The 14,963-nt window shown below is 45.2% G+C and overlaps 2 protein-coding genes and 1 long non-coding RNA gene across 4 annotated transcripts; 2 read left to right on the top strand and 1 right to left on the bottom strand.

Annotated features, from left to right (window-relative positions):
* Window positions 1-4,761: 4,761 nt before the first annotated feature.
* Window positions 4,762-8,013, top strand: LOC123401551 (protein REVEILLE 1-like). Its single transcript, XM_045095377.1, has 6 exons — window positions 4,762-4,924; window positions 5,047-5,154; window positions 5,242-5,353; window positions 5,459-5,520; window positions 5,712-6,071; window positions 6,810-8,013. The coding sequence occupies exons 1-6, from the start codon at window positions 4,910-4,912 to the stop codon at window positions 7,500-7,502; spliced, it is 1,350 nt and encodes a 449-aa protein (XP_044951312.1). The 5' UTR covers window positions 4,762-4,909; the 3' UTR covers window positions 7,503-8,013.
* A 411-nt stretch (window positions 8,014-8,424) lies between these two features.
* Window positions 8,425-14,746, bottom strand: LOC123401550 (PH, RCC1 and FYVE domains-containing protein 1-like). The gene is made up of 9 exons (XM_045095376.1): window positions 14,090-14,746; window positions 13,640-13,726; window positions 12,773-12,862; window positions 12,603-12,689; window positions 12,308-12,502; window positions 9,811-11,853; window positions 9,430-9,576; window positions 8,931-9,340; window positions 8,425-8,843 (listed from the first exon to the last, which is right to left on the bottom strand). Exons 1-9 carry the CDS (start codon window positions 14,138-14,140, stop codon window positions 8,750-8,752), a joined length of 3,204 nt encoding a protein of 1,067 aa, XP_044951311.1. The 5' UTR covers window positions 14,141-14,746; the 3' UTR covers window positions 8,425-8,749.
* Window positions 11,552-13,397, top strand: LOC123401552. Of its 2 annotated transcripts, none has more exons than XR_006611123.1 (3): window positions 11,552-11,644; window positions 11,718-11,843; window positions 13,095-13,397. It is a non-coding gene; the product is annotated as an uncharacterized LOC123401552 (long non-coding RNA). The 2 variants fall into 2 exon arrangements; XR_006611124.1 differs by having other exon boundaries at window positions 13,092-13,397.
* Window positions 14,747-14,963: the final 217 nt, after the last annotated feature.

The raw sequence follows: 14,963 nt of genomic DNA, 5'->3' as shown, positions 1-14,963 counted from the left end.
AAATAATTTTTCAAAATCTTGATAAATTCAAGACTTGGCATGATCGCCTTGGTCATCCTGGAATAGGTATGATGAGAAAAATTATAAGTAATTCTGTTGGTCATAATTTACCAATTAAAAGATTACCCAAATCATCAGATTTTGTATGCTATGCTACCGTGAAATTAATTATTAAGCCATCTTATCTTAAAGTTAAAAATGAGTCACTTAATTTTCTTGAAAGAATTCATGGAGATATATGTGGTCCAATACAACCTCTATCCGGACCATTTAGGTACTTCATGGTGCTACTCGATGCATCTACTAGATGGTCACATGTGTGTCTATTATCCACACGTAACCATGCCTTTGCCAAATTAATTTCTCAAATTATCAAACTGAGAGCGAATCATCCTGAACACGGGATAAAAACAATAAGAATGGATAATGCTGCTGAATTTAGTTCACACATATTTAATGATTATTGTATGGCTTTAGGAATCCATCTAGAACATTTAGTACCCTATGTTCATACTCAAAATGGAATGGTTGAATCTTTAATCAAAAGAGTAAAATTAATTGCTAGACCACTATTACAAAATTGCAATTTACCAACCTCTTGTTGGGGACATGCGGTTTTACACGCCGCAGATCTGATGCAAGTCAGACCAATTGCATATCATGAAACTTCCCCGTTTCAAATAGTACGTGGCAATCAGCCAAGTATTTCCCATCTACGAAAATTCGGTTGCGCTGTACACGTACCGATATCACCACCGTAGCGTACATCTATGGGCCCCCGTAGAAAACTAGGAATCTATGTGGGGTATAATTCTTCGTCAATTATAAAATATTTAGAACCCCTAACAGGGGACCTGTTCATAGCTAGGTACGCTGACTCAATCTTTGATGAGGACCATTTCCCGGCATTAGGGGGAGAAACAAACCACAAAGAATGCCAGGAAATAGATTGGAATGTTACAGACATTCAATCCTTAGATCCACGTACAAAAGAATCTGAATCTGAAGTCAGAAAATTATAGATTTGCAACACTTTGCAAATAACCCGCCAGACGCATTTACTGATCACAAAGGTGTCACTAAATCTTATATCCCCGTAGTTAATGCACCAGAACGAGTAGAGGTACCAAATAAAACTACTCAACTCCCAATTACAAATAAAAGGGGGAGAAATCTGGTCACAGGGGAAAAGGCTTCTCTAAAGCCTCCGCGGAAACATAGAAAATCAAAATCTATGACAGTAAATGCAAATCAACTTCAAGTTGATGGACACCAAATAGATGTTCAACATCTAGAATCCAACATAAATGTGCACACAAATTATAATGTTGGTATATCGAAACAACCAGACTCCGTTGTTATGGGAAATCACACAGTGCCTGAAGAAATTAATGAAATATCCATAAATTATATTGATTCAGGAGAAACATACAGTAGAAGCACTACAGTTGTCGACACAGATTTCTCCTCACAAATTGGTGAAACCCTTCAACTGGATCGAGAGCCAAAATCTATGAAAGAGTGCCTCAAGCGCTCGGATTGGCCTAAATGGAAGGAAGCAATTGAGGCAGAATTACACTCGCCTAACAAAAGAGAGGTATTTTCTAAAATAATGCCTACTCCTCATAAAGTCTTCCCCGTGGGAGCTAAATGGGTTTTTGTTCGAAAAAGGAACAAAAACAATGAGGTGGTGAGATATAAAGCGAGACTAGTTGCTCAAGGGTTTACGGAGAGACCCGGTATCGACTACGACGATACATACTCTCATGTAATGAGTGGAATTACATTTCGATACTTAATATCTTTGACAGTACAAATGAATCTCTCAATGCAGTTAATGGATGTAGTGACCGCTTATCTATATGGGTCACTTGATGGAGAAATTTATATGAAAGTCCCTGATGGACTTAAAATTCCGAATCCTAATATAAATCGCAACATGTATTGTGTAAAACTATAAAAGTCACTCTATGACTTGAAGCAGTCGGGAAAAATGTGGTATAACCGACTTAGTGAGTTCCTTCTCAGTAAAGGATACTCGAATAACAATGATTGCCCATGCGTATTTGTAAAGAAATCCTGAAATGGATTTTGCATCATCTCAGTATATGTTGATGATCTCAACATCATTGGCAACGCAACAGATATATCTGTAGCACGCAATCATTTAATGACGGAGTTTGAGATGAAAGATTTGGGGAAAACCAAATTCTGCTTAGGTTTACAACTTGAGCATTTTCCCTCAGGAACACTCGTTTATCAACCCGCCTATATTCAGAAAATTTTGAAAAAATTCAACATGGATAAATCATATCCGTCTAAAACACCTATGGTCGTCCGGTCACTTGATATGAATAAGGATCCTTTTAGACCTAGGGATGATAACGAGGAGGTATTGGGACCTGAGTTTCCATACCTCAGTGTCATAGGGGCACTAATGTACCTTGCAAATTGTACTAGACCAGACATTGCCTTTGTAGTAAATTTACTGGCTCGACATAGTGAAACTCCAACAAAACGTCATTGGACGGGAGTAAAGAATATCTTCAGATATTTACAAGGTACTAAAGATCTTGGTTTATTCTATCGGAAAAATCAAGACATGACCCTGATTGGTTATACTGACGCTGGATATCTTTCCGGCCCCCATAATGCCAGGTCACAAACAGGGTTTGTATTTTTATATGGTGGAACTGCTATTTCATGGAAGTCAACAAAACAGACATTGGTAGCAACTTCCACTAATCATTCTGAAATAATTGCATTATTTGAAGCTTCACGAGAATATGTATGGCTCCGCAGAATGATAAATCATATTCAGACATCATGTGGTATCGGTTCATTAGAATCACCTGCTATTATCTATGAAGATAATGCTGCATGTGTTGCCCAAATGCATATGGGATATATTAAAAGCAATATCACAAAACACATCTCCCCAAAACTATTTTCCCCTCACCAGTTACAGAAAGATGGAAAAATTAATATTTTGCAAATAAAATCTTGTGACAATCTTGCAGATTTGTTCACTAAGTCTTTGCGAGCAGCAGCATTTCAAAAATGCATTCATGGCATTGGTATGAGACGACTACGAAATTCGCAAAATTCAGGAGGAGAAATTTCCTAGAATGACTTTTGAGTTTTCCAACGGATTTCTCATGTAGTTTTGAATAAGTGATTAAATATACCAACGATATACGATTTTCTATAGATTTTCTTATATTTTCTTACAAGGATATAAATAGTACAATATCGAAGATTCTTAAAGTTGTAAGCTCAAGGATCAACAAAACTAAAGACTTTCCATAACTCAAGGATATATGAAGTTGAAAAACCAATCTTGAAACACACCGTTGTCCAAGAAAAGTGTTAGAAACCAATTAACAGTTAGTAGCAGTTAACAACAGTTAGCATGTAGTGTTAGACGTATGCTAACTAGGCAGTTATTAGATCTGGCGTTGTCCAAACGCTGTGTCCATCCAAGAGACACTTAGAAGAGTCATGATATCATTGTAACCAACGTTGTAAGCCCCTGTTCAGCCAATATAAAAGCCCAAGCATCAAATCAATACAATAACTCATTCATTTCATTCCTCTCTACTCTCTTCAAGCACTAGACTGCAGCGCACCCAAGAACAATCTGATGACATGGACCGAACCAGGTCCGCATCGACGCGCGGCACGACGCGTTTCTTTAACCAATCCACCCACGACGCATTTTCCTCTGCTCCCCTCGAGCCGGGTCCCGCATACTCCCTGTCCCCGTGCGTGCGTGTGTGGATGGATCACGATTCACGGCCTCTCACGCTACAACAGGAACAGGGAGGGCTCGCCAGGAACACATGGCCAGGACGTTTCGGGCGATTTTTTTGTAGCGCCAACCCGAGCTTGTGGCCAGGAGCCGCCCATTTGCGAAAGGCACGTCTATCTACTTGCCGCTTCTAGCGCCACGCCGCGTGTCCGCCCGGGTCCCGCCTGACGTGTCATAAAGCGCATGGAAAGATCACCCGACCCACCCTTTTCGTTATCCTCTCGCGATTTTTCTATCCACCCGCACAGTCACGGGCGCATGTGCCTGTGGCGCCCCCCTACAAATCTCGTGGCTGGGATATTTTCGCGTTTTTTTTTTCTTCCCACCAGGATTTTCCTTGGAAGCACAGCGAGGCCGTCGGTGTTCTAAAAACGGTACTCGTAGTAGTAGTAAAATCCTTTTTTTCCTCTGTTAGGTGCTAGCGATAGGAAAGAAGTCAGCGTGCGTCTAGGGCCTGCCTGCCTCAGCATGTGGCGAATGATAGGAGGGAATTGAGCTGAGCAGCCCTATGGTTAAGGCGGCCCTGTGATTTTCTCCGGGGTGCATTGCATACGAGCACCGCACGTTGCACGCATGCATGCATGCATGCATGCATGCAGAGTATGCAGTGCAGAGGAGCACGAGTGTTTTTAGGCGCGCGCGCGCGTGCGACCGCCAAGTGATTTACGGTGGCGCTGCTGCGGTGCCGCCGTAGCAAACGGAGCACATGACAGCGACCGAAGCGGGGGGAGCAGCCACAGCCACAAGAACGAGCGGCTCCAACGGCAGGGTTTACATTTTTATTTTATTTTTCTCCGGGAGGCCGCCGGGAAAATGGAAAAAAAATCCCGTCCGACGTGGCGCGCCCCTCCATGCTCTTTTTCTCCCGTCCCCTCACTCGCCAGCGCGCTGGGCCCTACGTACGTACCCCCTTCTCTCTCTTTTATGCGACGCCTCTCCTGACTCCTCTCCTGACTCCTCTCCGCTTGTCTCTCGCCTCTTCGCTCCTCCTCCCTCCCCTCTCTCCCCCTTCTCCGCCTCCGTCGTCGGTCTTGATCCTGCGACGTCGGGCAGTGCGATTCAGTTCCGTGGTTACTAGTTTGCTCTCGCTGGCTGGAGATGGCCTGTACGCAGGTAGTAATTCATCCCTGGTCAGATTGTTCCGGGGACGATCGGGGCTAAAAGTAAAACGGTGCTGTCCAGGAAATATAGCATGGGTGCTCATGCTTCTTCTTCTCCGTGGCCCGTGCTTGCAGTTGCAGGAGAAGGCCGCCATGGCGACCGACGAAAGCACCGCGGACCATCGCAGGAATCGTCCGAGTTCCCACGACATGGATTTATCAGGGGATGACCACGTGCCAAAGGTACCAGTACAGTTTCCTGCGCAAAAACCCGCGCGCTGCTTGTTTGCAACCGTCCCCGGCCCTAAATTGAATCCGTCGCCCGACCAGGCACGCAAGCCCTACACCATCACCAAGCAGCGGGAGAAGTGGACGGAGGAGGAGCACAAGCGCTTCCTCGAGGCCCTGCAGCTCCACGGCCGCGCATGGCGCCGCATACAAGGTAAGGCGACCAATTTGAATTTAGTTTGCTCGCTCCCGTGACCGTCCGTCCACGTCCGTTCGGTTCGCCCGAGCTAAAAGAAGAACCTTTTCTCCGTGCGCGCAGAGCACATAGGCACCAAGACGGCGGTGCAGATCCGGAGCCACGCGCAGAAGTTCTTCTCTAAGGTCGGGCCGCCTTCCCTCACCATCTAACCAACTCTCTCATCTCTCGGCCTTGATTTTTTTCTTTTTATTCGTGAACGCGCTGCCAAAGTAAGTCACGGGTCGTCCCGTCCATGGGAGGGCCGAGAGCAGACGACGTCGGTTTTGTCAGTCGCGGGTTTTCCCTGACGCCGGATTCGCCTCGCGCTCTGCAGGTCACCAGAGAGTCGTCCGGGAGCAGCAGCGGCTCGGGCGCCGCGGCCGCGACGCCGACGGCGGCGATCCAGATCCCCCCGCCGCGGCCGAAGAGGAAACCGGCGCACCCGTACCCGCGCAAAGCGGACGACGGCAAGCACGTCCAGGGGCTCACGCGCCTGGAGAGGCCTCCCGTGCGGATGTGCGAGCAGGAGGAAGGGTCGCCGACGTCGGTGCTGACCGCGTCGCGGGTCGAGGCCTCCGGTGGTGGGTTCTCTAATAACTCGAGCAGCAGCAGGTCGCCGGCTCCGTCGGCCGCCGGTTCCCTCTACGGCTCGTCGGTGGACAGAGGGGACGGCTGCCTCTCGCCAAATACTAAGGTACCGTATTCTTTTCCAAGGCATTTTTTATGGCAAAAAACATAAGCCATCCAATATCCAATATAGCAATATAAAAACGATAATTACTAATGCGGTTTTGCTTGAAATTCCTTTAGTTTTAGTCAATCATCTTAGACTTTAGTTTGCCTTGAGATTAAAATGATTGGCCATACTCTATAGATCTAAAGGTGGTGGAAATTAACTGCAAAAGAAGAAAAATACTAAGGCACTGATTTCGCAAAAATAAAATAAAATACCAAGGCACCGTATTATTTTCTAAGGCGTTTTATATGGCAAAAAAAGTTGAGCCATCCAAATCCAATATCCAATAGCAATATAAAAAGATAATTACTTATGCGCAGATCTAGATGTGGTGGAAATTAACTGGTACAGTATATAAGAAAAATCCAGTTGCATGGATGCTCTCTTTATAAAAACATGGCTAAGAGACTATGTATCAGATTAATTATGAAGAAGGATCCCAAATTCGAGCTGAGTCTGGCTTCACTCAGCTCCTCATGTAGCAATACAAGGCTGAGTGGCTTAATAAGAGAATAAAGGCTACATTAAACATAAACAAGTAATACCAGCATCCCTTCAAGAAGAAAACAAACTCCAGATATCCTCCCTGTGAAGATTTGACTAACATGATCTGTTCACCTTCTGTTTTCTGCAGCTATATGATCTGCTTTAACACCTCTGGTACCTTTCAATTCTAACGCATTTCTGAAATGCCAGTTTCAGGCTTCAGAGTTCACTGCAAATGGTGATGCCAAAGAGGGGTCATGTACAGGATCAGAGACATCAGTCCTCAAGCTATTTGGCAAGAAAGTCGTGGTGAATGATACATACCAGAAGCCGAACACCAGCACCGGCAACCTGCAGAATGGCGGAGATGTCGGAACTGAAGCTTCAGATGACACAACCACACAAGGAAGCAGAAACCTACCTTCTGGCGGTGCCACAGAAGGAAGCTCATGGACTCCATGGCCGAGCAGCATGCAGCAGTTTGTGTATTTTGTTCCTCAACCGGATGGTTTCACCACACAATCTGCGATGGTGCCATGGTTCGGCACCCTGCCTGGTGCAATGTTCTACCAGCAAGCCGTGGCTCCAAATCAGCACCAGCGCCATCGTTCAGAGACTGCAGATAACAAATTCATGCAGAGGGAAGGATCCTGGACAGGATCAAACACCGGTCCTGGATCAGCTGTACATAATTCAGATGCTGCCGACTCCCGAGGGAGAGGAAATAGCAGCGAGAGCGACAAAACACCTCTGCCACGGTTAACAAAGTGCGAGAGCTCTGTTTCGGTCAGCCTGCAAAGAGGTTTCATGCCCTACAAGAGATGCTCGGCCGAGAGCGAATCGCTGCGGTCGGAGGCGCCCAGAGAGGAGACCGACGGTGAGTTGACGAGGCTGTGCTTGTGACAGCCGAAGCGTGGACACGCGCTCTTCACAGTTTAGAAGATGTTTGTAGTTTTGCTCTAGACTCTTGAGCTGGTGGCGTATGACTCTGGTGAGGAGAGCTGATCTGCAGTGGGAGGAAGCGACCACCCATCCTGCTGGGTTTTGCCTGTCGGTACGTCGCACTTCTCTGAAGCAGCTTCAAGCCGCATTAGATTGAGCAATTCTGGTTCTTGCTCGTGAATATATAGTCGGAATCCGTAAGTAGTATCCATGTTTTTGTCCTCTACAGAGTGCCTGCAGTTTTCCCCCAAATCGGGAGGTTCAGAGTCCAGTGTTGTTGCCTGTATCAACCTGGGCCTGAAAGAGGGTTGTCGTAGACTCGTAGTCTAACTGCATGTAATTAAGCTAGGCGGGCTTGAATGACTCTGTAGTCTGCATTCTGTAAAACATATGATGGGCAGAAGACGAACAAAATCGTCGAATGCTCTGTATATCTAAAGTACAACGTAATATACAATCTGGGATTGTCTCTGCTGCGCCTTCATCTTCTTTCCAGGGGTTATTATTCAGGATTCAGGAAACGCATAAGGATGTAAATAAATTGCAGGGTGTATGTTCAGCAATCAGCTTGCCAGTTATGACGGCCTGCCTGCTTTCGTCTTGCAGAACAAAGACTTGCCTGGGAATTGTGCTGTCTATTCAGAATGCTGTCGCGGCGGCACCGACGGGGCTAGGGCGGCGGCGAGGAGGGCGGGGAGAGGCGTCGTCACGACGCGTTTGCCCAAGCAGGGAGGAAGACAACCGAGGGAGGTCAAGGGGGAGAGCCCGGCAGCTTAACCCTTGCCACTCGAAATCGCCATTATTCCTGCCCTAACACACACGGGGGGCTCCAAAACCAGCCGTCCCGGTATGTCTTTGCTCTAGCACTATTTGAGTCAGATCAGGAAAGCAACGCAATGAATCCACACTACAAAACTTACATTCGAGTTTTGATGAATGATTGGATCACGCATAACTCTAATCCAACCCAGCTCAAACCAAGGGGACACCCCCCTACTTACTACAGAGCAAGTGTTAATGTTTGCAATTTGGTTCTGCAAACTGCTTCTCAGGGAGCAAATTATGGTGTCTCCGATTCCTTTGCTTCCATCACACCATCTATTGTACTATTGTCATTACTAAACTAAACATTACCATCTTTTAGGTGTTTAACTATTTGGAACCCATTACTATTTACAGTGTGAGTCGGCTGTCACAGCTGGTTACTATCACGCCTGCTCCGTGCTGCTGTACTTTGCAAACACCTTGCTCTCGTTCGCTTCCCACCATTTTTGCGCCTCCTTCTCGCCAAAGTGCTTCCGACTGTAGGATTGTTCGAAAGAGCGTATTATCACACAAGTAAACTATCTGGGGAATGTGTGTGTGCATCAAAGGCTTTTCGGGAGTTACCTGAACCGGATGCGCTTGACGCCTTTGTTTCCACCAGGGGATGTGACGACAGTCACATACACCCCACGCTCGATTTGCTCGATCGCGCCGTTGGGGTCAGTAGGAGGAACGGTGGCATCGGTTTCCCCGGCATAGATATTGCTGTTACTGGGTGCTCTTCTGCCATCTCGGTGCGCGATCGAGCCACTCGCCATAGCTGCGCTTGAAGACTGTATACGTTCCCTCTCCACTTGCTGCTGATGGTGATCCTTGATGCTTCTCAGCTGTTGAAATTTGCCGGTGACCGGGTTTTTGTCTGGTGGGTCTGATAGTTCTGCTTTAACAGGTTGCCCGTCGGTGGTGCAGCTTGGTGTTCTTGTGGAGTTGTATGGTTGCTCACCAGCTAAGATCTTCTTTGATAAAGTGTTCCTCTGCACAGTTTGCCCCATACACCTTATTTTACATAAGCAGTCACGCAATTTCTGAATAAGTTGGAAATTGACATAGGCCAAAGTTATACCTGATTGGTTAAAACCTTTATAATTTCTTTTGCAGCTTTGCACTTTGCTGCTTCAGTCATGATAATCAGCCAGGTTTCCTCGACTTTTCGTTTGTACAACTGAATCTTCAGGCTTCTGTGCCGGCATTGTTCTGCTAGGGTGGTCACCTGCTTACATGAGAACAACATAATTATTAAGATCAATGCTCGCCATCTTAAAATAAAATTAAGATGTACTCCCTCTGTCCCAAAATAAGTGTCGCAGATTTAGTACTAAGTTAGTATAAATTTTGTACTAGATCAAGGACACTTATCTTGGGACAGAGGGAGTAATAGTTAGTGAAAATATAATGTAGGAGGACAACAACAATCTGACACTGCAAACAATGTAATATGAATTACCTGTGCTTGAAGGTGTTTTACTTCTCCTAGTAATATATTCTCCGTCGAATCTAATTCTGCTTTCAAATTAGTAGCTGCTTCTGGCATAGAGCTGGTACCTTTTGGGGCCACTGGTCCAGGCATTCTCTGTGTAAGAGAAGCGCCGGCTGTCTGTTTATTTGATATGGAACAGAATGGAATGTTGTTTCGTGCACATTTAAATTGACTGGGGCACTCTACTTGCCCCCATCTCTGCGTTTTCAGTTGAACCGTTGCAGTCAGGTCCTGATTTCTTTGATTGGAACCCTGTGCCGTTGTCATTTTTTCCATGATAGAATTTGCTTCCTTGAATATGCGTGACAACTTTGGTGTATATGCTCTTATTTCTGTTGGAAATGCCTCGTCCTTTTGGATCGCCAATCGTGAACTTAGTGTGCCATGTCCTTCAATCTTCTGCAGTTGAGTGAAACACACATCGCAAACACGGTACCTTTTGCTCCTATCTGGCCCAAGAGCTGCCCTTGAAACCTTGTTGCTGCTGCAGGAATTGCAGAACATGGAACCACAGTTGTAGCAGTTGTGCTTCTTCCTTGTAAAGGTAAAAGACAATTGGCAACTGCTGCATACAGATTGATCCTTGCCTGAGACAGACCTGTGTAAACAAACGGCAACAGTGAAATTGGAACCGCAAGCTATGTTGTCCACTTGCTTATCTTCCAAGGACTCCACTAGAGTTGGGGAGCTCCTGTCAGTATAGTCACCTAAACCAAGTTGACCTTCTGTGCCTTTGCCCCAGGTATATACCTTTCCATTCATTGTCAAAACTGCGACATGGGAAGAGCCTGACGATATATCTCTGACAAACTCAGTCTTAAGAGGCCCTTCAACTGAACAAATAGATGTGTCACTCAATCGGCGGTTGCCTAATTGTCCGCGTTCCGTGCTTCCAATGGTGAAAACAACACCTGTTATTGTAAGCGCAACTGTCAGTGCCTTAGCACAGGATACCTGAGCAAAATCAGACTCAGTGAGTGGCTTGACACAGGTCGGTACAAGCTTGGATTTTTTGTCAGCATGACCCAGCTTTCCTCTATCTGCATCACCCCAAGTGAACAGCTTCCCACTGGGAGCATTGCTCTTGACAGTGCCTAATATTTCCACAATGGCAGCTGTGTGCCATGGCCCACATGCGACAGCCTTGGCTCTTAACCCTTTGAGAGACTCTACTTCTTTGGGCCGAGCCACACTCAACGTGTCGCCATGTCCAAGAACACCAAATGTTCCATCGCCATATGTGAACAGTTGACCAGAGGAGGATATGATAGCCGTGTGCCATTGACCACATGCGATCTTCAGAACAGATACGCCGTCCACTGGATCAAACAGTTTGTGTGGGAACCATTGGCTCCTTTGACACTGATGATCATCCCACCGACCCAAGCTGTGAATCCCTTCACCCCACTCATAAATTTCTCCTGAAATTGCAAGTGCACAGGTGTGCTTTGCCCCAAATGCAATAGCCTTCATAGGGGTAGAGGCAAGAGACTCAATAATCTTAGGTTGGGAGACACTGGCACCCACTTTGTGTCCCAATATCCCACCACTCTCCTTTCCCCAGGAGAAGACCTCCCCTTGCTTAGTAACTATTGCTGCATGATTCTCTCCACAGGCGACGTTCTGCACGTCAAGAATCTGGGTTGGCTTCAATAACCTTGGAAGTGAAACATTATCTTTTGGTGCATCTCCATTCTCTAACACACTGCCAGGAACTTCTCCCCAGACAAAGATGTCCTTCAGCAAATCTGTTCCACATGCCACGTGTGATCCTTCAGAAGGTTTCAGTTTAGGCATTTGGGTAATTCCCTCCTGATTTTTTTCAGCCACTGGTATATCCATGAAACTGTTTTTAACTCTGTTTACCATTTCAGGAGTAATCCTTTCCAAGTAGAAATCTAGGCCTGACCATGTTCTCTGCCTTGGAGAGGCGAATGCTTCTGAGCAATCCAGACTGCTCTTCGATACTTTGTTCTGTATCAACCTAGGACTGCCATACTGTGAGTGTACCTTCATAAAAAATTTATTTAGATACCGAGTACTTCCATAAGTTATCAGTTGAATTTAACAATTTAAAATACTAGTGACTAAGACATGGCCATTTACAGTCTTACATAAGTTACCAGATGCATCGCCTTATTTAATAGTTATTGAAAATATATGTAACTACACAAAGAGTATCATTATCCATTTGACGTTACATTAGTTTGGGTGTTACCTAATGATCGTATTATTACTTTTATATTTATAAAAGGATAATTTATCAAAATGGCCAGAATAGTAACACTGCTTAACATGTAGGTTATTAATTCCGGAATTTTCTGGGCTTAAAAGTGGGTGGCCGCTGATTAACAGATCACTAGTGTAACCCTTCAAAGGTCACAAGCCATGTTAAAGTCATACTTGAACAAAGTAATCATGTTCTCACATAGAAATCACGACATGCATGGGTTCCAAATCTAACCTGGGTGAACTTTCTTGTGTCATGTACTGAAAATAACCTACTCCTTTGCTGAATATAGCTAGGAGGGCTATTTGTGCAACTGTTTATCCGACGGCTGCTTGTTGAATCAACCAAAAGAAGAGGACTATATAGAGCAGATACCAAGGCTGTTAGGCCTAGATACCAGCAGTCAGCTTGGTCCTTGTCTTTGCAGATCTGGGAAGACATGATCGTAAATAGATGTGAGAAAAAGGTAGTGATACGAGGAACAAAGAGATTCTAAACTCAAGAACTCCAGGCCTAGTAAGGAAAATACCAAGTCTAGTGAGCATTCACCATTCTTGTATATGACTGACAAGGAGTGAGGTTCCTTTTCTGGCCAATGCAAACGCAAAAGGTTTGTCTGCAAATACATACATTCTCAGAATATGTATGTCTTTGTGTACTTAAAAGTATAATAAGTGTTTGGCGGAAAAAACCGCATACCGTTTTCTGTCCGAGAACCACACTCGACACCGAACTCAAGCTCAGACTTTTTTCCCTCTCTTTAGAGTACCATATTAGCAGGTTTTCATCCTGCAAACAGGAAAGAGAAGTTATGTTGGGCTAGTGTGAAATGCCTTTTATTTTTTCTATACCTGAACTTTTTTACGGTTACAAGTTTCAGTACAATTATAAAATGCATTCTTGGTATGAAAATAGAGAATGCATGACCAATCCTGAAAGCTAGATTTGGAGTTATCTATTAACATGGCATGGTTCAAAACATATTGTGTAAGGTATTTAGATATGGTTTGTTTGTCAGCAGTAACAAGGCTTGAAGGAGCATGATAAGAAGACGGGGACCATATGGACTGATGTAGACAGGTGGATAAATCAGAAGAAGTTACTAAATGGTGTTGATCATTGCTGTGGTAGGATGATATGGTGAAGAACATGAAGTCGAAAGCAACATCTTGACTGTCGGTAACTTACCTTGGTATATGAGTTTCACGTGGACTAGTTTCTGCATCCGTTTGCTATTTTAATTTCAGTGTTTAAATTATTTATAAATATTGCGAGAATTTTCTGGTTGTAGAGAAAGTTCAAAAGTAAATTATCTTGTTCGCTAGTGCTTTGCGTGAAAATGTTTTGCACCGTGGAATTCAACATGATTGACCAAATTTCCCATACGTCTAGCCATCAGAAATCTTTAGCACTGCACCTCAGTCTTACTAGTACCCACTACAAATCTATGTTATTTTTATTTTGAGAGAATCATACAGGTTCCTAGTTGTGAGTGTATGAGGGTAGTGAAAGAACGTATAAATTCTTGTACCGGTAGTATTCTGTAGTGCCAAAGAGCCTACTCACATATGATAGCCTGAAAGGGCAGAACCTGGGCTTCCCCCTCTTCCCGCACTTGAGTAGATGGGCACCTTTCTTGAGAGCAGCAATGGCCTGAAGAAAATAACTTGAGCAATTAAACCATGTAACAGGAAACTCATGGCATGTGTCTTCTGCGGCATTGCTGCTACTTATTGTACTTATAAGTGAACACAAAAAGATCCAGACAAGAAAACTGTGAAATGAACAATCCAAGTTGTTTCAAGCTTCAAAATACCACGAGACTGAAAATGCAGAGTGCCTACTGGCTCGCTGAAAACAGCCAGGAAGAACAGATCCGTCTATGCTGAGAAGGATGCGGCGAAGTACGAGTGGCCAAAGAAGAATCGCTCGGGAGCGTGTGGGAATCTCAAGAGAACGCTTGTTGCTTCAGAAGAGGATGCAAGATGAGAACACTTGTTGCTTGCTGCAGCGTACCTGCTCGGCCCCTTTGGTTCCAGAGCTCCTCCCCTCGAGCCCCCCCGCCATTGCCGCAAGCAAAAGAAAACCTCGGCGGACACCCTGGGGCTAGACTCGAGCCTCCTTTGGTCAACAGCGGGAGAAAGCGAAAGATGGCGGTGGAGCGACAGAAAGCAAGCAGGAAAGAAGAGGGAACAGAGGTTGAGGAGGGAGGGAGCGAAGGAAGGAAGAAGGCTAGCTGGGCAGAGGCAGCTCCGGGACCCGGAAAAAGGGAGGAAAACAGTGGCGACTGTTACCGCGTGTGTTTAAAGATGACGGGGAAGAGACCCGAGCCTGCCTGCCGGCGATGTGCTTTGCTCAACACACGCAGACACAGGCACGGGCACTGAGGAACAAAGGAAAAGGCTTTTCCTGGTGCGTGTGCTCTTCTGCCGCGCCGGCAGCAGCTCAGTTGCAGAGGTAAATCTTACTGTATTCATTCATTCCTCTCTTTTGATTCCGGCACGCCATGCTGCCTACTTATTGCATGTCGAATCTGTTTGGATGTACTCCAGTTTATTACATTTACCATGCGGCCATATGGGTCTGTCTGTGCGTGTTTGATTGCCCGCACTGAACTTGCTTGTGGCTCACTTAACTCTGGTTGAGAAGAAACATGGAAAAATCAACATCTCCATCTCCTTTGATTGTTCAAATCGACATTGCTGGATATGTTCACGAGGCTCAAGCAATAAATATCAACTAGCAAAAGGGCCCGTGCATTGCAACGGAAGAAAAAAATACCACACGCTTTTAATCTTTTTATAATCATTTTGATTTATTAAAATAATAAGCTAAGTAACTAATGTTGTCAGTCCTATCCTATTTTGTTGAGAAATCAACCCGTCCGTTG

This window comes from Hordeum vulgare, chromosome 6H (assembly GCF_904849725.1).
Source record: "Hordeum vulgare subsp. vulgare chromosome 6H, MorexV3_pseudomolecules_assembly, whole genome shotgun sequence".
Classification (NCBI taxonomy): Eukaryota; Viridiplantae; Streptophyta; class Magnoliopsida; order Poales; family Poaceae; genus Hordeum; species Hordeum vulgare.
Note: the sequence above shows the minus strand (reverse complement) of the source record. Positions and strands in the feature narration are given on the sequence as shown.